This window comes from Peromyscus leucopus, chromosome 23 (genome assembly GCF_004664715.2).
Source record: "Peromyscus leucopus breed LL Stock chromosome 23, UCI_PerLeu_2.1, whole genome shotgun sequence".
NCBI lineage: Eukaryota > Metazoa > Chordata > Mammalia > Rodentia > Cricetidae > Peromyscus > Peromyscus leucopus.
In genome coordinates, this window is record NC_051082.1 from 29,351,584 (window position 1) to 29,375,432 (window position 23,849).

The 23,849-nt window shown below is 47.1% G+C and overlaps 1 protein-coding gene across 1 annotated transcript; it reads right to left on the reverse strand.

The window, feature by feature from the left end:
- Nucleotides 1-19,557, reverse strand: LOC114687977 (paired immunoglobulin-like type 2 receptor alpha). Its single transcript, XM_037198529.1, has 8 exons — nucleotides 19,175-19,557; nucleotides 18,472-18,858; nucleotides 16,556-16,632; nucleotides 12,620-12,905; nucleotides 9,196-9,226; nucleotides 7,037-7,074; nucleotides 6,789-6,820; nucleotides 1-189 (listed from the first exon to the last, which is right to left on the reverse strand). Exons 1-8 carry the CDS (start codon nucleotides 19,260-19,262, stop codon nucleotides 64-66), a joined length of 1,065 nt encoding a protein of 354 aa, XP_037054424.1. The 5' UTR covers nucleotides 19,263-19,557; the 3' UTR covers nucleotides 1-63.
- Nucleotides 19,558-23,849: the final 4,292 nt, after the last annotated feature.

The following is a 23,849-nucleotide window of genomic DNA, read 5'->3' on the forward strand; positions in this document are numbered from 1 at the left end:
TGGAAGCTGGGAGTCTTCCCCACTAGAAACACAGGTGACTCTGAGATCGTCACCCAGACCCATTCATTTGGCCTTTACGATGGAGTACACAGTCTCTTCCTGGGGGTTCCCATGGACGGGCTGGCAGGGTGGTGTTCCTGGGGAGGCTGGGCTTGAGCGGGCAATGGAGGCGTACACGATGTTGTTATCCTGCGGGGACAAGAGGTTGGATGGCAGCAGTGCAGCTGTGGCCACCATAAAGCAGCAGCTGCAGCCTGAGTGTCCTGCCCACACCTGCAGCAGCTGCAGCCTGAGTATCCTGCCCACACCTGCAGCAGTTGCAGCCTGAGTGTCCTGCCCACACCTGCAGCAGCTACAGCCTGAGTGTCCTGCCCACACCTGCAGCAGCTGCAGCCTGAGTGTCCTGCCACACTTGCAGCAGCTGCAGCCTGAGTGTCCTGCCCACACCTGCAGCAGCTGCAGCCTGAGTGTCCTGCCCACACCTGCAGCAGCTGCAGCCCGAGTGTCCTGTCACACCTGCAGCAGCTGCAGCCTGAGTGTCCTGCCCATACCTGCAGCAGCTGCAGCCTGAGTGTCCTGCCACACCTGCAGCAGCTGCAGCCTGAGTGTCCTGCCACACCTGCAGCAGCTGCAGCCTGAGTGTCCTGCCCACACCTGCAGCAGCTGCAGCCTGAGTGTCCTGCCCACACCTGCAGCAGCTGCAGCCTGAGTGTCCTGCCACACCTGCAGCAGCTGCAGCCTGAGTGTCCTCACCACACCTGCAGCAGCTGCAGCCTGAGTGTCCTGCCACACCTGCAGCAGCTGCAGCCTGAGTGTCCTGCCCACACCTGCAGCAGCTGCAGCCTGAGGGTCCTGCCCACACCTGCAGCAGCTGCAGCCTGAGTGTCCTGCCCACACCTGCAGCCTCCACCCTTCTGCCTCTTTCTTCAACATCCCTTTAACTTCCCTCAGGCCTCAGTCTGAGTGGCTTACCTTGGTGTTCACTTTGAGGGCCATATATTGTCCTAGAGAAAAGGAACACAGAGTGCTGAGGTCAAGCTATGACAGGAAGGGAGACAGATGGCTGGGAGTTCCAACAGTGAGGTGAGGACCTTGGTTACATGAAGGGACAGGGTGAAGGAGGGAAAGGTGGAAATACTGAGGGATGCTCATGCAAGTGTGGGGTCTTGGGAGAAGAAGGCAGAGGCAGGTTGGGAAACAGGAGCTGGCAGAATTTACCTTCAGGTTCAACTTTGTCAGGGTTTTCAATGAGGTCCCTGCACAGGAACAAATGGACAACATATCAGAATCTGGACAGGAAAGGGTTAAGACATCAGGTGCTGGACTACAGAGATGGCTCAGTTAGGAAGGTAAGTGTCACATAAACAGGAAGTCCTGATTGCAGACCCAGGACCCACAGGATGCTGGATGCTGGAGAAGCAGAGACAGGCAGATACATCCCTGGAGTTCACTGGCCCGGACTAACAGATGAGCTCTAGATTTGGTGAAAGACCCTGTCTCAAAAGATAGAGTGGTAGGCTGGAGAGATGGTTGATCTGGCAAAGTGCCCGCTTCACAAACATAAAGACCCAAATATAGGTCCCCAAGAACTCATGTGAAAAAAGCTGGACACAATGTACCTGGAGGGTGGTGATAGAGAGAGGAGGATTTCATTGAAACTCATTGTCTGGGCAGCCTAGCCAAAGTGATGAGCTCAGGTTAGTGAGAGACCCTGCATCAAAATAAATATTGAATAAATGTGGGAGAAACTGAGGAGAGTCACTACATACTCCTCTGGCCTCCACACACATGTACAAGTGCACTCACATGCATACACACACACACACACACACACACACACACACACAGGAACACAAACAGAATGGAGAGAAACTGAGGAAGACACACCACTGATCTCTGGCTTCCACACACATGGACACACGTGGATGTGCACCTGCACATGTACACACACAGGAACAGTAACAACACACACAGTACTGGGCACAACCCTGAAAACACTTGCAAGGCACTAACTAAAGCTCATCCCTGTCATTAATTAAAGCAGTCCCATAGCCTTATAAATTTAAATCTTTTAAAAAATGTTCTTAAAAAGGATAAAGTCTCTCAAATGTCTTCCTGCAGTATCAAAAATAAAGTACCCTCTTTTACTTCAAGAGGAAGAAAACATGGCATAATCATAATCAGTATAAGGCAAAACCAAGCTCCAACGTGTAAACAATCCCCAATGTTCAACATCTGGGATTCATTCACAATTATTTTGATTGTTTAATTTAGAGGCTTGGCCTAAAACATTTCTTTGACCCCACCCTTGACAGCATATACATAGCTTGCCTTCTGTGAGAGTCACCAGGACCTGAAGCTGGTCCTCAGCTGTCCTTCTGCACAGCACAGCCAATCAGAGGACAGATCTCCTGGTCTTTTGTCCCTTGCCCATGTCCTTCTCCCTCTGCTTCCTTCCCCTGTCTTGAACCCATGTCACCTCCCTACTTTCCCTGGTCTGAACTCACCATGCCTCCCTTTTGTCTCCCTTTGGCTCTCTAGCTCTCCCTGTGAGTGCAGGCTGCTGCCAACCTGCAGATTCAGTCTCAAGGTTCGAATCGCAGTCAGTCTTCTGCTGCTTCTCAGGCTGTTGCTCTCCAGCTCTCAGATGCTCCTCTTAACTACTGGAGGGCTGAGCCCTTCTGGAAACCTGGACACTTCCCATATGTGATACATATACATGAAACATATTTAAATCTTTTTAAAACAAATGCCAATAGAATTTCAGTCTGTAATTAGATTTCATGCCTTTTCCACACAGAATTTTATCTGGTTTAAGCTTGCATAGAACTTATAGCTGCTGTCACAATCCCTGTGAGTTCATTTGTGCAACTGCCCTGGTGTGTTCAGAGAATACTGTTTCCGTCACCTCTGTCTCTTATACAGTCTTTTGCCCTGACCCCCCTTTCTCAAGGATCCTTGAGTTTGGGGTAGAGATGTGTGGTATGTCCCATTGAGTACTGAGTTGCAACAATCTTATTCTCAGGATGTTGGCCACTTGAGCAACTCTGTTAATTGTCACCTGCTGCAAGGAGAAGCATCTCTGTTAAGGTTGAGAGACGCACAGATCTGTGGGGACAGCAGTGAAGTTGTTAGAGTCACTTTAATTCCGTGTCCATTAAGTAGAGGATGGGAGTGGATTTTCCTTAGGGCCTAGGATTTGTCCACACACAGGTTCTTGGACCGTTTAACAGTACCAGGTGTGGGTTCCATTTCATGGAATGGGCCTTAGAATTTTGACATTTTATTTATTTATTTTTAATATACATATTTATAATTTGTATGTGTAGGGGTGTTTTGCTTGCATATATATCTGTGCGCCACATTCATACTTGGTGCTCACAGAGGCCAGAAGAGGGTGTCATTGTGGTAAGCCACAAGAATATGTAGATATAAGGAGTACAACTGTATACAATAAGCTATACCTTGACTGACCAAGGCTCTTTCAAGTGGGAAGCCATTTATCACAGAATATTTAGTGTTATTCAGCTTTAATATTCAGCTGCTCCTTGTGATGAATTTGTGTGTTCAAAATTCCCATAGAATGTGAATGTGTGAGCATCCTGCTTAGGCCTGTACTTAGATAAGGTCACAAAGGCAGGGACTTCTGCCTCTGAGCTCCCTGCTCCCTTTTAGCAGTTGAATTGGGTGTCTGCCTTTTGCAAATTTCCCCTTTAGCTAGGGCCAGCTCCAAACAAAGCATTGAAGGACTAGGAGGGGACAGAATAGTTGAGACCATCCCTTGCCTTCAGGCCTAGTGGCATTCCAGAGCAATTGACTGAGAACAAAGGAGATTTTTGCATATCCAGGTACAGGGAATGGTGGAACAGGATTCCTGGGTGACAGAACCACATGGCCAGAGAGAAGGGAGGAAGACAGAGATTCTGTAGAGGGTAAGGCAGATCTCTTGTAGAGTTTCTTGAGAGCCAGGAGTAAAGAGCTAAGTAGGCAAGATGGAGGACGAAGGAACAGAGGACAAATATGAGGTCAAAAGCATAGGAGCTTACTAAAACTATGAGGACAGGAAAAATAGGCACAGAGAGGTGGGGCCCCATCATCCTTCTGGAGACTTCAAATTCACAGCAGCAGTTCAGCTGAGATCCATTCGGATGAGGACTCAGAGGCTTCCAGTTCCTGGAAACAGGATCGGCTGAGAATTTGGTGAGGTGATGTTAGCTGTGGCTTGTTCTGCTTCTCTGATCTTTCTAAGGCTTTAACTCAAATTTTTGGCTCCATATATTTTACTAAATAAGACCATTTAGAAATTCATCTACAGAGAGGAACTGAATGTGAGGATGGAGCTGAAGCTGTGTAGACAGAATTTTGTCATAGAGGAATAAAGTAAACGGACAAAGAGCTAGTGAATCTAGATTCATTAACCCGATGTTGGTAGCGGCTCTTCTGGGCCCCTGGGAAGAGTATTTTTAAGGCTGGTCCATGAATAATATTCGAGATGTCATATCCTCTGGAACTGGAGTTACAGGTGGTTGTGAGTCACCATGTGAGCACTGGGAATTGAAACCCAGTTCTCTACAAGAGCAGCATGTTCTGTTAACTGCTGAGCCATCTTTCCAGCCCCTTGATGATTCAGATACAACTGTACTAAGTAAGGCTCAGAAAAGTTCAGATTTGTTCAAGACCCATGTTGAACACACAGCTAACACAAGGCTGGAGTCCAAGTGTGACCTGAAAGTCCATGTTCCGAATTCTGAGGAAGACAATCCTTTCAGATGATTTAAACATAAGAATCAAGAAATCTGGCTTGTAAAACATCAGGATAGGTTGATTTAAAGGGGCTCTCAACTTTGTCCTTTGTTCTCTTTAGGCCCTAAAAAAATAAATTAAGAGGCTGGGCTGTGGTGGCACACACCTTTAATCCCAGCACTTGGGAGGCAGAGGCAGGTGGATCTCTGAGATCTCTGAGGCAGCCTGGTCTACAGAGTGAGTTCCAGGACAGGATCCAAAGCTACACAGAGAAACCTTGTTGGAAAAACCAAAAAGAAAAAAAAAGGAAAAAAATTGGCATTTCTAAAAGAAGGAATCAGTGACCACTTACCTAAGGAGAAGGAAATAAAAATTGTACCAAATTGCCCTACCCCACCAGCTCCACACGGGGCTTGTCCATTGGGAAAGGAAGGTCCTGGACCTCAGGAGCCCCTGACACAGGAGGCAGCAAGTTTCCCCCCTGAAGATCATGGTTCCAGTGACCTGGACTTGGAACAACTCATGGAAGACATTGGAGAGGCAGAGGAGAGAGGGAAGTCGCAGCAGAGGGATGGCTCGGAGGAGTTCCTGGCAGGCCTCTTTGAGGAGTAGTGTGCTCTGGACCTTCTACTGCTGACTGCCTCTCAGTGATCCTGAGCAGATGTTGAATGTTGGGGTTGGTGACCTGCTCCATGCTTCAAGTCAGAGCTGTGCACCATGGGTAATAAAGCAGGTCTCTGGGTCAACTGCTTAGGCTGTGCTTCCTTTCATGTCGCTATGGCAACCTGCCTTCTCTGGAGGGTGTAGGAGGCTGGGGACAGCAGCAGGACCCAGGCCTGGGGAACCTTCAGAAAAGCATGTCTGTGAGTCCTGGTTCCCCGAATTCCTGGTAGTGACATAGCCTTAGGAAAGTATTGTGACCATCTAGTGTTTAGTTCCCTGTCTCACACCATCTATCTAGTTTGTTTCTGATGTCCAGTGTGGTGGTCCATGGGAACCAGTCACAGAGTGTGCTGGTTATTACCCTCCCAGATGTGGGTGTACATCATGTAGACTGGCTGCCAGCATTTGGGGCCTCCCCTGAATTGGGCAACCAGAAAAAAGTGATAGAGGAGGGGATGTGACTCTTAATTAGATTCATTTAGACAAATTCTGTGGATTGTTTTATTTTTGTGAGAAATGTTTAGGAAGTTAGAAAAGGGAACTGGGAATTTCTGATTTTCTTTCAGGTCAAATGCCCTGTTGTATGGATTTCTGTCTCTGGCCATGGGTATCAGTGACCCATGAGATTTTGTCTCTGGCTGTGGGTATCAGTGGAAGCTGGGATTTCTTCTCACTAGAAACACAGGTGACTCTGAGATCATCACCCAGACCCACTCATTTGGTCTTTACGATGGAGTACACAGTCTTCTCCTGGGGGTCTTCATGGACGGGCTGGCAGGGTGGTGTTCCTGGGGAGGCTGGGCTTGAGTGGGCAATGGAGGCGTACATGATGTTGTTATCCTGTGGGGACAAGAGGTTGGAGGGCAGCAGTGCAGCTGTGGCCACCATAAAGCAGCAGCTGCAGCCTGAGTGTCCTGCCCACACCTGCAGCAGCTGCAGCCTGAGTGTCCTGCCCACACCTGCAGCAGCTGCAGCCTGAGTGTCCTGCCCACACCTGCAGCAGCAGCAGCCTGAGTGTCCTGTCCACACCTGCAGCAGCTGCAGCCTGAGTATCCTGCCCACACCTGCAGCAGCTGCAGCCTGAGTGTCCTGTCACACCTGCAGCAGCTGCAGCCTGAGTGTCCTGCCACACCTGCAGCAGCTGCAGCCTGAGTGTCCTGCCCACACCTGCAGCAGCTGCAGCCTGAGTGTCCTGCCCACACCTGCAGCAGCTGCAGCCTGAGTGCCCTGCCCACACCTGCAGCAGCTGTAGCCTGAGAGTCCTGCCCACACCTGCCTCAGCTGCAGCCTGAGTGACCTGCCCACACCTGCAGCCTCCACCCTTCTGCCTCTTTCTTCAACATCCCTTTTACTTCCCTCAGGCCTGAATCTGAGTGGCTTACCTTGGGGTTCTCTTTGGGGTCCATATATTTTCCTAGAGAAAAGGAACACAGAGTCCTGAAGTCAAGATGTGATATGAAGGGAGACAGATGGCTGGGAGTTCCAACAGTGAGGTGAGGACATTGGTTACATGGGAGGAACAGGGTGAAGGAGGGAAGGGAGAAAATACAGAGGGGTGCTCATGTAAGTGTGAGGTCTTGGGAGAAGAAGGCAGAGCCAGGTGGGGAAACAGGAAGCTGGCAGAATTTACCTTCAGGTTCAACATTGTCAGTGTTTTCAATGAGGTCCCTACACAGGAACAAATGGACAACATATCAGAATCTGGACAGGAAAGGGTTAAGACATCAGGTGCTGGGCTGCAGAGATGTCTCAGTTAGGAAAGTAAGTGTCACATAAACAGGAAGTCCTGATTGCAGACCCAGGACCCACAGGATGCTGGATGCTGGAGAAGCAGAGACAGGCAGATACATCCCTGGAGTTCACTGGCCCGGACTAACAGATGAGCTCTAGATTCAGTGAAAGACCCTGTCTCAAAAGATGAAGTGGAGGGCTGGAGAGATGGTTCAGCTGGATATGTGCCCACTTCACAAACACGAAGGCACAGATTTAGATCCCTAAGGACCCATGTGAAAAAAATCTGGACACGATGTGCCTGAGAGTGGAGATGGAGAGAGGAGGATCCCTGAAGCTGGGCAGCCTGGCCCAACTGATGAACTCAGGTTAGTGAGAGACCCTGCCTCAAAATAAATATTAAATAAAGGTGGGAGAAACTGAGGGGAGTCACTACATAGACATATGACCACCACACACACACACACACACACACACACACACACACACACACACACACACCACACAGGAACACAAAACGAAATGGAGAGCTACTAAGAAAGACACAGCATTGATCTCTGGCTTCTACACACCTGGGCACTTGTGGATGTGCACCTGCACATGTACACACACAAGAACAGTAACAACACACAGAACTGTGCGCGGTGGTACAAGGGTGTAATCTCAGTGATCAGGAGGTGGAGACAGGGGACTCCTGATATTCACAGACCAACCAACCTGGTCCAACTGGTGAGTTCCAGACCAGTGGGAGACCTTGTCTGAACAAAACAAAACAAACCCAAAAAAAAAAACAACAAAAAGATCAAAAACCAAAGGAAATACTGTTAAGAACAAGATGACAATTGAGAAAAAAAAAGAAAGAGAAATCTTCAAATGTCTATGCTTCCAATGTGCATGTCAAGTCATATCCACACATGGAACAAGCAATAAAAAAAAAAAAAAAAAAGTGGATACTGAAAACAAAAAAAAAAAAACACACAAAAACACAAACAACATCAAACACACACAAAGACACAGACAACACACAACATGCACTGAATGTCACGTCATTCAGTGAAAAAGTCACACGTGTTGTAGAAAGAATCTCTGAAGAGAATAGAGGCATTGGAAGGAGCCTGCATCTCTCAGCATAGTGAGCAACATCTAGGATGCATTCTGGGTGGAAAAGAGATAGAAATAGAAGAACAGCTATCCTCTCACTACCTGAAAACTAAAACAAAAACAATCTCTTGTAGTACTCACTGGTTCATAAAAAAAACTGATATAGGACTGGAGGATGGCATCTGGCCAAAGAAGCCACAGGGAGAGAGAGATGAGAAGCTGGATGCAGTGTTGCTAGTGGATGCTTGGTTATCTGTCAAGGCCTGGTTCCATCCCAGCACCTCATAAAAGGGTGTGGTCTCTGTCCTTTCTCAGTTGGGAGGTGGAGACAAAAGATCAGAAGTTGAAGGTCATCATTGGCTACAGAGTGAGTTAGAGGCCAGCCTGGGCTAAATGAGACCGTTTCTCAGAAAAAAAGGGGTTGGAGAAGGAAGGGTCAGAGCAGGCCATGTACAGTAGGAAAAGAAGAGGCAGGAGAGAAGGGTGGAGAGGTTGGGAGGTGAAGAGAAAAGGGTAAGAGATGTGGAAGATCTGGAACAAAGGATTCTGGGGCAGCGGGGCTCACTGACCATAGAGAAAGACAGAGAGAAGACAGGGAAGGATGGGAGAGCTGTTGAATCCAGGCGAATGTTCAAGGCTGAGAGGAAACAGAGACAGAGAGGGCAGCCCAGGAAATGGAAGGAGAGAGGGAGGAAGAATGAGTGTAAAGGGGGTGTTGTTCTGGGAAGGAGACTCCTGAGACCCTGCACTCCTTGTCAGTGTGTGAATCTGGTGCCTGAGGAGGGAGATGTCATAGGCGAAAAGGAGGGAGCAGACAGGATGAGTCAGTGGTTAGGGAGATGTGAAGGGTCCTGTGTGGTTCTCCTTTTTTTTTTAATGTTATTTGAAGGGGCTGGAGAGATGGCTCAGTGGTTAAGAGCGCTGGCTGCTCTTGCAGAGGACCCGGATGGCGCTCACCTGGCTGGGGTTTCGGCTTTAGTCCTCTGTCCTGTGGGGAAGAAACAGTGTCAGTGTGACATCAGTGCTGATCCTCCACCATCCCTCTCAGCTGTCCTCTGTGTTCAGACCACCTTCAGAGGACAGGGGAGCAGAGAACCTGCCCCAGGCAGTCAGAGAGGAGCCTGAGCTCCTCTGCTGGGCTGTGTCTACACAGCAACCTCCCAAATGTCTGCTAAGTCCATGTCCACCCCTGTCTCCTCTGCTTCCTTCACCAACCTTGAGTTCCCTCACTCCACACCTGCCTCATCTACTCTGTCTTCACACACCTTTTTTTGTGCCTTTAGAGACCGCCTCTTTCTGTGTTATATTTCACTCTACTGGTCTGTTTGTCTTGGTCCGTACTACGCTGTTTTAATGACCACAGTTTTTTGCCACTTATTTATTATGTGGTAGGGGGTGCCGCAGTTTGTATGGAGGTCAGAGGGCAACCTGCAGGAGTCGATTTCCTCCACCATGTGGTTCCCAGGCTTCCACACTGATACCTTTTACTTTCTGAGGGCTACTGTATTTCTTTAAAAAAAAAAGTCTATTATTCATTTAGCTACTGTAGCTTTTAAAGTTTTTTGTTATTGTTTTGTTTTTAGAATTTTAAATTTATGTGCACATGAGAGTAGATGCCTGTGGGATTCAGGAGAGGCCTCCAGACTGGCCTGCAGCTGGAGTTACAGGAGGTTGTAAACTATCTGATGTGGATGCAGGAGCAGAACTCAGGTTCTCTGACAGAGCAGCAAGTGTTCTTAACTCCTGACCCATCTCTCTGTGTTTTCTCTTTTGACTTATAAGCACACTTTTCTTTGTTGTTCTTTGTTTTTTGGACCGCTCTGTTAGATCCACACAGGCACTTCAACTGTAACCACAAATCAGCTGGTCAGCCCACCGCTGTGCAGGTTTGAGTGAATAATCTTCACCACAGGCTCACCTATTTGAACCCTTGGTCATATTGTGGAGGTTATGGACTATTTAGGAGGTGCAGCCTTCTAGAAGAGGTGTGTGTCACGTTTTGAGAACATAATGCCCCACCTCACTTCCAGCTTTCTTCCTGGTTTTCTGCATGTGTTGCAGATGTGACTTCTCAGTGTCCTGCTTCAGCTGCCCCACCGTTATTAACCTTCCTTCTGGGACCGCAGGCCAAATCTAATTCTTTCTTCCTCAAGTTACTTTTGATCACAATGTATTATCATTGCAGTGGAAAATACCCACCATTGCACAATTTGAACAGACTTCCTTATTCAGCCCCTAAATGGGCTTGTTGGTTTCATCAAAGTATTCTTCAACACACTCACACTTGTTCCTGTTCCCTGGTCCCCGTGTCATCCATCTAATCACTGAGTGTTTGTTTGAGGTCTTCCACACCCAAGGATGACTTTGAACTACTGATCCTCCTGCCTGCCCCTTCCACACACTGATGTTACAGACATGCACTACCACCCCAGGCTAATCACAAAGTCTGAAAGCTTTTGCCTCAAATTTTTCCTGGTTCTGGCCATTCATCCCCATGTGCAGCTCCACTGTGGCAAAGTGACACAGCCTGGTCCCCTCCAGTCTGTGCTCTGCACCCTAAGACTGTGATGTCAGAATCCAGCTGCTGCTCAGGCCACAGCACCGCCCTTCACCTCTCACAGAGACACTGCTGTCCAGACTCTGTTCTCTCCAGCTGACCTGCTTCCATCCAGGTTCAGGGATCTCACCTGGGCAGTGATTTTAGTCAATGACGGTATTAGTGACCACACATCCTGTTCCCTCTCCTGCCTCCTCACTGGTTTAGCTTGTGCAGTGAAACCACCCCTCTCCTCCTCAGAAGGATATAAAAAGAATCCCCTTCCCTCTTTGGAATCTCTGCCATGTTGGTGGAGCCTGAAATCTCCTTAGAGTGCCCTGTCATGCTGCAATTTACCATTCTGTCTGTCCATGGCATCGGTAACTCTTATCAAACTCCTTCCTCCCCGGTAATCTGTCTCAGTGACCCTCTTGAAGACCTTTACACACACTGATGTCATTACACCAGGGCGTTGTGGTGGCCACTTCATTTGTCCTCTGGTATCAGAGCTTGGGAACCTGATTTACCAGGTTCCCTCTGGTCATCTCCTGCATCCTCCACATGCACCACACTGCTCAAGAGTTCCTGAGATGGTTTCCCTTTCCTGGAAGCACAGGGAGTGTCCTCCACATGACTCCTAGCTTTTTCCTGGCTAATGTATTGAAGAGAGGGGAATGAGATAAATTCTCATATAGTCCAGGCTAGCCTTGAACTCAAGATCCTCCTGCCTCCACCTCTCAGGTGTACTGACTGAGATGTGAATCACCGTTGGCTGTCATTGTTTTCATTTTTAATCGTAGTATATTTATTTACTTACCGTGTGTGTGTATGCACATGCTATGGCATGCGTGTGTTAGAGGACAATGTCCAGGACTCAGCTCTTTCCTTCGGCATGTGTGCTCTGAGCATTTCCAGTGCCCTGACCTCCGGAGTCATCTCACTGCCTCTGGCTGTCACTATTTATTCTTTGACATCCTATGTTATTTTCTTCCTCTGAGTTCCTCTAACCTTCTGTCTCTCCTCTGACCTGTCTGTCAACACCACAGCTCTTTCAGAAATGAACACTCAGCCCTTGGATGTCTCCCATCACCTTGCAGTTACTGGAGAAACCAGATGTTCATCCACATGTGATCCTCCAGTTTCAAGCCAGACTTTGTCAAGTGGAGCAATACACCTTTGCTGAGGCGACCTCCGGTCCCTGGTGCTTTCCCCTCCCCCGGGTTTCTCCTGGGCAGCCCCTTTCTCCTCTGTAACCACAGGGGAGGACTGATGACCTGTGACTAAGTCAACAGAGATGAACTGGGCCATGACTGGACTGTGCATTCACAGACTTAGCCCTGCAGAACCTCACTTGAGGAAGCGGCTTCAGGTAGAATCCCAGTGAGGTTAGCAGTGCAGGGCTGCAGTCACCAAACAAACCACAGCAGCAAACAGACCCCGGGTACTCTAAGCTCAAGCCCAGAGCCTGACTGGGGACTCAGGAGGAGGCCGTTAGGGATCTGCCCTGGGGAGGCAAGAATCCACCCTTAGGTATTGCTCCTCTAAATCTGACCACCTTGGTTCTTGTTAAAGACAAGGTCTCTCACTGGGACACTAGTCTCACCAGTTAGGACAGTATAGCAGCCATCCTCCCTCAGGGATCATCCTGTCTCCACCTCCTCAGCACTGGGATTACATGGAGTTTGGTCATGGAACCTCCAGCTTGCATGGCAGCACTTTCCTGACTCAGCCATCCCCTGAGGATTCACAACTGCGCTGTCGTCAATCCCCTTCAAGGACTCTGGTGTGGACTGTTCTGTGTAAACACTCAGGAAGTGGGATGGGGTGCAGTCTTGGACCACTTACCTTTCCTTCTCCTCCACCTGAGGAACACTGTCAACCCCACAACCCCAGCCAGGAGTACAGCAGCAGCCACTGCCAACCCAACTCTGGTTCCCAGACCCAGGGTCTGATTATTTCTGTTCATCTTGCCTTCAGAAGTTCCTGTGGTGAGGCTTGGAGATGTGGTCCTGGGGGCTGGGAGGAGACAAAGGAGGTCAGCATGGAACTTCCCTGACAGGAATGATGCTCTGAGGATGCCTCTGCTGCACTCCTTGCCCCTCAGACTACTGAAGCAATGGACTCCAGGGAACTGGGGTCACCCAGGGAGTCTCTTGCTGGGAGAAGAAAAGGTTGAAGTCTGGAGACAGCCAGAGGAAGAACTGGTCTCCCAGAAAGAGAGTTCACACAGTCCTGAGAACTCCTCAGATCAACCTGCAGGAGAGACTGGACAGAGACAGTGATGGCTCACTGGGGGCGGGGCCACACCAGCCCTGGGACTGCTCAGCTCTGCACATGTCTTGTCTTCTATTTAAGACTAAGCCTCATGTCAGGACCTGTCAAAACCCCAACTATGGAGTTGGGGGGTTGTCACTGAACCTCCTTGTTCCTTTTCCCAGTATGGCCATGCTGAGTAAGCCTTTTTCCTCTGCTTTTCACTGTGACCGTCTCTTTAATTGTCCTGTTGAGGACAGATGGCCAAGCCTGGCTTGTTAGAGCTGCCGGGGACCAGGTTCTGATCCTGCACTCAAGGAGCAAGTGAGTCCTTCTTGAATGGAGGATGGGCACACATGGGCATCTTGTTTCCTTTGGGGGGTGCGGGATGAGGAACAGCTCTTTGAAGCTCACACAGGAAGAAGAGAACATTTGCTGAGGCTGAGAATTGGGTGAGCAAGGACAACTCTCTACTTGCTGGTAGAAATGTCCTCAGACCCTCATGTTATCCCTTACAAAGAACAATCTCTAAGTCACACAGATCAAAAACAGTTGTTGTCTTTTTTGTTTGTTTGTTTGTTTTTTTGAGACAGGATTTATCTGCGTAGCTTTGGAGCCTGTCCTGGATCTCACCCTGTAGACCAGGCTGGCCTCGGATTCACAGAGATCCGCCAGGCTCTACCTCCCGAGTGCTGCGATTAAATGCGTGTGCACCACCCCCGCCTGGTTAAACAGTCATTTTGTAAAAACAGTTCTTGTTAGAGCAGAAGTAGCAGGCAAGTGTGGACAATGCTGCTCTAAAGACCTGAGTTATTGAATGGAAATCTCAGGAAAAGACATGGCTTGACTCCCTATTGGTTATTGGTCAGCAAGGTCCAGAGACCCCTTGTACAATATAGACTACTGTCATTGCTCTTGGATGCCCACCATAGCTAGATGGTAAGAACCTGTTGCTGAAGACACTGCTTGATTTTGATGTAGATATGGTCAAAATTCATTGTATAAATGCATGAAACATTTAAATCATTGAACACTACTTAAAATCTTTTACCATTTATTTTATGTATCTGTGTAGTATATGTCTGTGAGTGTACATACAGGAACCTATACACACAAGCAGATAAGCCTGTGTATACACACACACACATACAGACAGACAGGCGCGCGCGCGCACACACACACACACACACACACACACACACACACACACACACACGATAGAGACATGTGCCTGATTATGCATGTGGAGGCCACAAGAGGCTTCTGGTGTCCTCTTGCAACATTCTCCACCTGTTCCTCAGAGGCAGGTCTCTGTGAAATGGGGGCTTCAGAATCAGCTAGGCTGAAAGCCAACAAACTCAGCAATCCTCCTGCCTCCACCTCCTTGGAACTGGCGTCGCAGCATATGCAGGGACACCCAGCTTCCTGTGTTGGTGTTTGAATTTGAGCTTTGGTCCTCACAATCACAAACCCAATGCTCTGAAACACTCTTAACATTTTTTTAAAGTCCTTGTAGCCCTAACTGGCCTTGACATTGTTGTGTAGTCAATGACATTAAATTCCTGATCTCAGTACCTCCCAAATACTGGGATTACAGATATATACCAAACCACTTTAAGAAAGGCCACCTTGGGCTAAAGAGATGGATCCGATGGTTAAGAGCACTGGTTGCTCTTCAGGAGGTCCTGAGTTCATCTCCTGAAACCACATATATCACAACCATCTATAATGAGATCTGGTGTCCTCTTCTGGCATACATGCAGGCACAACACTGTATACATAATAAATAAATAAATATTAAAAAAAAGAAAGGTCACCTTGGCTGTCCAGTGGTGGTACCAGCCTTTAATCCCAGCACTCTAAAGGCAGAGCTAGGCGAATCTCTGTATGTTACAGGTTAGCCTGGTCTACAGAGTGAGATCCAAGACATGCACCAAAACAGATCTTTATGAGCTCAAGGCCTGTCAAGTCTACATAGCAACTTCCAGGCCAGTTAAGGCTATATAGTGAGTCCTTGTTGCAAAAAAAATATCATTTTTGTTGGTATAAATGTATGTAATATAAGCTATGTCATTTGAACTCTGCAATATACAGCTCAGTGGCTTACAGCACATTCATTCTGTGGAGCAGCCACCGTCACTATTCAGTACCAGATGTGCGCGCACACATTGATGTATACATATATATTACCTTCTCTCCCAGAATGTCCCAAAAGAACAAAGCAAAAAACAAAGGTGTTGGAAGTACAGTGGTAGAATACTAACACAGATGGCAACAGTCACATCAGCCATTGACATGGACAAAGTTAGACACTAGGAAAGTGTGTCCTGAGGGAGAAAAGGCAGGTTAGCACCGAGGAGATGCCTCAGTCCTCAAGTACCTGCCTTGTGTCCTGGTTAGTTATTTTGTCAATGTGACACAAGCTGTAGTTATCTGGGAAGAGGAACCTCAACTGAGAAAATGCCTCCATCAGATTGCCCATAGGCAAGTCTGTAGGACATTTTCCTGATTGGTGATTGGTGTGGGAGGCCCAGCTCACTGTGGGTGGTACCATGTCAGGGCAGAGGTCCTGGATGCTATAATACAAGCACGCTGAGCAAGCCATGGAAAGCAAGCCACTGAGCAGCACCCCTCCATGGCTTCTGCCTCAGTTCCTGCTTCCAGGTTCCTGCTTGGAATTCCTGCCCTGACTCCCCTTGATGATGGAACGTGACTGGGATGTGTAAGCCAAAAAACCATTTCTTCCCCAAGTTCTTTGGTCATGGAGTTTTTCACAGCAATAGAAACTTGAACTAGGACACCTCTGGATCACAAAGTCCTGAATTGCATCCCCAGGGACCTGTGTGTGTTGCCATGCACTTGTAATCCAGCACTTCAGGGGGAAGACAGGCAGAGCCCTGGGGTTCACTGCCAGCTGTCCTAGAGCATTGGTGAGTTCAGCCCAGAGAAATACAGAGAGAGAGAGAGAGAGAGAGACAGAGACAGAGACAGAGACAGAGATCATCGGAGGTCTTTTTGCTTAGACACCAAAGAGAAAATTGCAAAGCAGAGTACTATTGAATTGGCTACAAATATGAAATTATGGAAAGAGAATTAATAAGTCAATCACAGAGTTCTTTTCAATACTTGTTGCACATATTTCTCTGGGTGTGATATCTTTGCCCTAAATGAGGATATTTTGCTCAGATAAAACATTACTTTTGAGGGCTGTGCATGCAGCTCAGTGGTGGAGTGCTTGCCTAGGGTGCACTTGGCCCTGAGTCCATCTCAAGCGCTGCACACAGGAGTGGTCACACACCCTTGTGATCCATGCACTTGGCAAGTGGAGGCAGGAGAGTCAGAAGTTCAAGGTCATCCTTAGCTATCTAGTAAGTTTGAGGCCAGCCTAGAGTACAGGTGATTCTGTCTTTTAAAAAAATGGAAATAAAATAAAAATGTCTTTTTATCATTAATTTTAATATTTTAAAAACAATGGGCTGGAATATCCAGTAGTGAATTAATTTTTAAAATACTGATGGAAGAAGTCACAGTGGAAGTGAGGTGTAACTCAGTGGCAGAGCCCTTTTCTAGTGTGGGTGTGACCTTGGGGACCATCTGAAGTTCTGCTAAAGGAAGAAAAACATGGTGTGTCTGCCGGAAGCAGAGAAAGGCATGGGTGCCTTAGATTGATTATTCTACAAGTGCCTAACAGATTGTCACCAAGGCTGGAGACATTGGGAAAGGAGGAAGAGGGAGGAGGTGGAAGAAGAGAAGCCATTTAGGGAAACTTGTAGGAGACACAGGAAATGCAGATGTAAGGTGCCTGTCAGCTCTGGCTGTGGAGTTTATCCTGAACTAGTACAGGGGTAAGATGAGGAGTGGTTTGCCAGGGGGAGGAGGGTGAGTCTAACCTGGAAGGGACAAACCCACCTATCACTGGCACTGCTGAGGATTGGCAATGTTAATAATTATGATTATTGTTTGACTATTAATTTTATAATTTATTTTCTAAAAATGTATTTTTTATTAAATATTTGCACATACATAATGGTGCATGAATGTGTGTACATGTGTGTGTCTCTGTGTGTGTGTTTGTGTGTGTGCCAGAGGTTAACCTTGGGCGTTCCTTCCTCGTATGTCATACACATTATTTGTAAGACAGGCCATGAAAACACTTGTAACCACAACACTGGAGATGGAGGATCAATAATGCTTCATAGCCCATCAGCCAGCTGTAAACAGTGAGCTCCAGGTCAGTGAGAGACTCTGCCTCTAGGGAATGAGGGAGGTCTTACAGGAGGACCCCCAATGTCCACCTCTCTGGTTTTCCCATGTACAATAATAGGGTACATGTAACACACACACACACACACACACACACACACACACACACACACACACACATGAACCCACACATACACACATGCACACACATCCATACTCACACCATATAAACATGCTCCACAAAATCAAGATAGAAGGCAGGCAAGCAATAGTGTGAACTCCACAGAGGCCATGTGTCTACTGTTTGAGAGATGTTTGGAGGTAAAGGGTCCTTTTCAAGGCCTGTTCCTCACCAGCATGACCTTGGCAGGGGTGGAATTCTGCTGGTCTCCCTGTCTCTCTCTGTATAATGACCATGAGAGTGCCCAGCAGTGTGACAGGTGGCCACAGAGCAAGATTGTGATCAACAACTAAGCACACAGAGTCTCCCAGCTGCTGCAGGGCCATGGGAAGAGCACAGGGGTAACAGCCACACAATGATGAGCCTGGACCTCAGTGCTCCCTGTGCACGGGACTGCAGTTACTTCTGCTGCAGAGGAGAGGCAGGGATCAGAAGACAGAGCAGCCACATCATGAAAATGGGGACATTATTTCCCAAGAGCCTTGGAGCTTGTGTGGGAGAGGTGAGGGCAAGAGGGTAAGGAAGGAGAGAGGGGGTTGTGAAAGTGGAGGAGACAGGGAGTTGGGTAGAAAGAGGTGAGGGGTGTGTGCTGGGGAGCTAGGAGGGGAAATGGGGGACTGTGGTGCTAGATGGCAGTTTACACTTAGACTGGAGGACTCCAAGAACATCCGGCGGGCACCTGCTGTTTGTTCTGGGCTTAGGTTGGAGCTGTGTGGAGATGCTCCATACAGGGACTCAGGGGAGCCCTGCCCCAAGACCAAGTGAGTCAGTTACATCCTGGAGAAGTCACTCAGTTGAGGTCCTGGAGAAGTGGCCTGGCCTGAGTGTTAGTTTGGGACAGGTAGGGGTGAACTGACTGGGGGGGGGCAGGCTGAATCCTAAAGAGGGCATAGGGTTCCATCTTAGAAGAAAATGACAGACAAGGTCAGAGGAGGCAGCAAAGGCTTGTCACAACAGCAAGGGAAAGGAATATAAAAAAGGCTCAGAGTTGTGGAGCCTGAGGTGACATCGAGGGGACAAGGAAGCCAGAGGCATCAAAGCCAGAGCCAGGGTGGCTCACCATGGGTGATGGTCAGCTGGGTCCCTTCAATTGACTGCAAACCCTTCATTCCTTCTGTTGTGTTCAGTTGAACTTGGCAAAAGTACTTTGTCTGGTCCTTCTCCTTCAAGTCCAGGATTCTGAGGACTCCGGTTGTCTGAGGCTGTGTCCAGTTCAGGAAGAGCCGGTTCTTGAAATGCTCATGTGTGTAACCTGAGGAGGAGTTGTAGATAAATTCCCCAAGGAGGTGTTGCCATTTCCAGAGAATCCTCATCTGTGGATTCTGTGCCATCTCCCAGGGGAAGGAGAAGGAGAAGGGGATCTCGATGGAGCCTCCCTGGACACCGGAGAGGTTTGTTGGTTGGTTGACTCCAAAGGTAGTTTTATTCTTGGATCCTGCTGAGTTACCTGGGAAGGATGGGGAGAATCTGAAGTCTCTGCAGAGATTGGAAAGAAAAACTCAGAGCTTCCTGACCCTTGACCCACAGGCAGGTGTGTGTCACAGGGCAGGACTGTCCTTATGTCACATTATCCCATATGGGACTGGAAAGACAAGGAAGGGTTGGACTGGACCCACTCTGAGGATGAGTTCTCTCTTGGGGCACACAGCACTGGCTGGCTCCTCTAGGAGACCCCTGTCCACATGACAGCTGCTCTTCCCAGCCCCACTGGCCCCTCCTGTGGTTAGGGCAGAGTCCCTGCTAACAAGGTCCCCACCACTCACCAGCTTGCAGCCATGCAGCTGACATCAGCAGAATCAGGATCCAAGCCATGGCCTGATTCCCTCCAGGAAGTGAGACCAGCAGAGCCATCAGACAGGAGAGGAGCCCTGTGCAGGGACCCTGGGGTGCTCAGGAGACAGGAAGATTCGGGGTAAAAAGGGGCACACAACCCCTGAATTTTCTCATGTGGAGGACAGAATGGAGGAGGACCTTCCCATCTCCACCTCCTTGTGACCAGCAACTTCCTTCATGATTCTGCCTTCTTCCTTCCCATGCTGCAGAAGATCCGCCCTGAGGTCACTGACAGGATGGCCGTGCCCTTGAGCCCAGATCCCATTTTTGCCAAGAAGATATGCAATTGATTGTAGACGAAATTCTAAATGGTCTTATTTAATAATAAGAGTCAAATACAGAGTTAAAGCCTAAGAGATCAGAGCAAGAGCCACAACTACCGTTAGCTTACCACTCGCTGTCATCCTTCCCCTGAGAGAGAGAGACCTTCTTCCTGTGTGTGTTGCGTTTTATTGCTTTCCTGTTCTGCCTCCTCATTGGCTCTAAGCCCAGCCACATGACTTCCTCGTCACTGCCTGTCTATACAGACCTCCTGGTCTCTATGGTTGATACTGGGATTAAAGACTGAAGGGTCACCATGCTTGGCTGTGTCCTTCACCACACAGAGACTCTGCCTGCCATGTGATCGGATTAAGGGCAAGGGTACCACTACCTGACTTCTATTCCTGGCTTGCTAATGACCTCTGATCTCCAGGCAAACTTTATTTATTAACAAAAATAGAATCACATTTCAGCACAATTAAAATATCACCACCTTTCCCCTATTATTCTAATAAAAAGAAAAAAATTAGAAAAAGTTATAACTAATATAAGAAAAACTATATGCAAAAGTACAATAGCTATATACAATATATACAAGCAATAAATACCTAAACAATGTCTAGTCCATTTGCATTTGACAAACTCAGAGAAAATATTCCATTATCTATCCTATTTTGGTAAGTCCAAAATGTACCTGATTCACTTTCTATCCTAACTTATATTACTAACAGAGAACTATCTTATAATGTATTCCAAATTTATGCACTTTACACGTTTTAGTGAGTTTCTTTTGTGATTCTTAACAAGGAAAACTATAACTATAACTATCTAATCTTCAACGCCCTCAGAGACCCAAGAAGGAAATTATATTACCTAAATAAACAGGAAATACATGTAAGCAGCTTCCAAAAAAAAAAAATGTGCCTTGACAGAAACAGCCAGCTGCCTGGACAGTCACCCGAGGTTTTTCTGCAGTGTTTGGATATCATCTTCAGCCTATAGGCTTAGAGTATCTGACAGACTCAATTGTGAAGTAAGATGTACACAAGGCCTACAGTTCGACCTCACATTCGGTAATAGTAGTTCATGTACCAGAAACACCTGAATTCCATTAGTGTCCTATTATGATTCAGGATTTTTAATTCTGGAAATTGTTGATGATTTTGAAATTCAGCTGTCCATTCTTTTGGGCTTGTGGTTGTGGCTTTAGCAACAGGCATCCTCTGAGGCCAGGACAATATGGCACCATCGCTGAAGTGGCCTTTGCAATCTGGAAAAGGCACAGGGGACTGAGGCACAGTGGAACAGTAGCTGAAACAGTTATTCTTGAAAGAGTAATTAAGCTGACAGAGTCTAACCTCTCAATGGTAGACTGGCATTTAATAAAAGAGATGAAGCCACCCACAAGCTGAGAAGAGTGGGATGCAGAGAAGAATGGGATGTGGAGATGAAGCTCAGAGCAGCCATGTGTCACTGATGACATATTGCCTGGAACATCTCTGAGAGTGGACACAGCTGATCTGTGACTGGGGTGGTGGCATGAGAGGTTGGGGCAGAGGCTGTGGTGACCTCAGGGCTGGTTCTGCAGGAGGGTCACCCCACCCTTCCCCATGACATGGTTCCATCAGCTCCCAGTAGGACAGATGGACAAAATTTTACCAGAGGACGAGGCATCATTTTCCCTGAGTGACATGTGCCTGCCTCTGCCTTCTGAGTGCTGGAATTAAAGGCTTGCAACACTGCCCAGCAAGGCACAGAATCTTAAGGATGACTTGGCCACAGTTTTACAGTCAGTCAGGACAGGGGACAAGGCCATTGTACTTTTCCAAGGGCTTTTTTTTTTTTTTTGCAGGGGGGTGATGTCTCATATAACCCAAGCTGGGCCTTGAACATGTTATGTAGCCAAGGATGACCTTGAACTCCTACAGATCCCCTTCTTTGTCCTCCCAAGTGCTGGGTGACAGGTATGCTTCGTTTGTGCCCCATTATCTCAGGCTGGATATTGATCCTAGGGTTCTGTGTGTGCCAGGCAGTAAGTACTCTACTAGATGAACTACATCTTTATCCTCAGTGTGATCTGATAATGGTCATGAGTTTTCACCTCCAGGTCTTATCTGGCTTTGCCCTACTGTCTGGAGTCTTTGAGTAAAACTTCAACAATTTCTAAGTCACCAATGAAGGGCTGGACCTGATGAGGTGGCCATGTCAGGTGCTGGTCCCCAGCCTTTTTACACAACAGGGTCTGTTTGGTTCCCCAGGATCCCAGCTGCTCCTTGTGCTCAGCCTCACTGCTGCCACCTGCTGGACCCTGAGACCCAAGTCATGGGCTCTGTTCTAGTTTCAAGTCCTCAGTTGAATCTCCATAGAGATTCTGCTGTGGGATGATTTTGTCCAGGATGCTGTAAACAGTCTCCTGTAATGCCAACCCTGTTTCACCCAAAGCAGTGACTGGGCCCTGCAACCATGATGCTTTCACAGGGGGAGGGGCACTTTCTGTGGAAGAGCAGCCTGGGGCTGTGTTGTGCATACATGGGACTTTTGTATACATGAGAGGCCATAAAATGCCTCTTTGGTTCTGCAGAAAGAAGATCAAGTGTCTTATCTTACTGCAGAACCATTTTAGTTAATAAATTCATCAATTGATAATTCTGAACCTATTTTCCTGGTATGTCAATGGTCATATAGTGAGCCATTTTGCCCCCTATGCCAGGGAGTTTCTTTTTGACCCAGCATTTCAACCTATTATGGGTAGGGAACATGAGACATCCTATTCTCTTCTGGAACTGCTTTGAGCTGACACTGGGGTGTTGTTGTCAGGGCCCAGAAATGCTGAAAGGCTAGTCAAAGGCTGGGCAATGGGGCATTTGTCAGGAGCTTGTGGTTATCTGACCCAGCTGTTGAGACAGGGATCAATCACATTGGCTGTGCTGGTCCACATCTGCTCTCCACAAGTCCAGAGATCATAGTCACTGTGGCAGTGTAGTCAGCAACTGAAGATTGGCGGTGGCTGCCAGCCAAGTGGAAACCTGTTGAGACAAATTTAAACTAGGAACAGAAGTTAAAATTGTGAACTTATTTGGAAGCTTTAGGTCCATAATCTAGTAATTTGGAAGGTCAGGAGTCCCAACACCAGGAGAGAGAAAAATACCATCCTTAGGAATAGACAAGTAGAGAAAATTTAAGCTGAACTTTATTGGAATCCTTTTTACCTCCATTTAGAGCATCCAATTTTTGTGACACTTTTTAATCCTCTGAGGCCTATATGAATTATCTTACAAAATGCCATAAAAGTTTTAGATGCAATAGTATTACTAATCTGTACTGAAATCCATGTCATAGACAAAGCAGATAATGGGATCTGTAAAACAGCAGAAGTGCACTCATACCTTTTATGAGTCTAAGCAAAAACTACAGATTTGGGTTAAAAACATGTGTATTTTCCTTCTGTCCAGAGAATCAAGTGTAGATTAGACAGAGATTTCTTTAGCTTAATCACAAGCACTTTTAAGTTTATATTTAATTATATATAATTTATATTTAATATTTAACTTAATTTATTTTTAAGTTATTATTTATATTGATGACAACAAAAATAAATCTAAAATGTTGAGTTGTGACGGAACAGTAAGTAGTCACTGTTCTACCAGCTTATCAGAACTCTATTAAATGTTAAGCTTTGACCTCTTATGTCATAGAAGAGGAAAGTGATCTGAAATATTTCTCATAATCTAAATCAATCATTTATATCTTCATACCTTGCATTTATATCTTAATTCATTTTCTTAGAGCCTCAAAGCATATACACTTTCGTATCCTCAGACCTTTATATATTTAAAAATATTCTTAGACACTTAAAACTTGCCTAGACATTAATATCTTCAGACCTTTTTTTTCAGACCCATATTTAAACCTTTATGACTTATTTCAACACTCATATCTTAGAACATTTTCTTAAAAATGAGCTAACAACCTGACTATAGCCTTGTAGAAGCATCTGGTTGTCTGATGTTGCCAAGCTGACAAAATTATAGCCATCCTAGCCATCAATACTATCAGAGATCTAGAAGGATAAAATTATACCTGAGTGAAGATGAAGCAGCTTCTGAATCTATTAAAAATGACAGGGACCATTCCATTCCCAGTTAGCCATCCCCAGGTCTCCAAATCAGTGGAGGCAGAAGTATCAAAACAGCATAAATCTTCAGCCCCAAGTCCCCTAAGGGGAGAGTTTTTTGTTTGGCAGAAGAACAAGGGGGAAAGCTGACCTTATTTGTCTAGGCCAAAGGGGTGTAATCAATTCCCCAGTGTCCTGCTGCTTGTCCACAGTCTGGGCTGTGTCCTGGA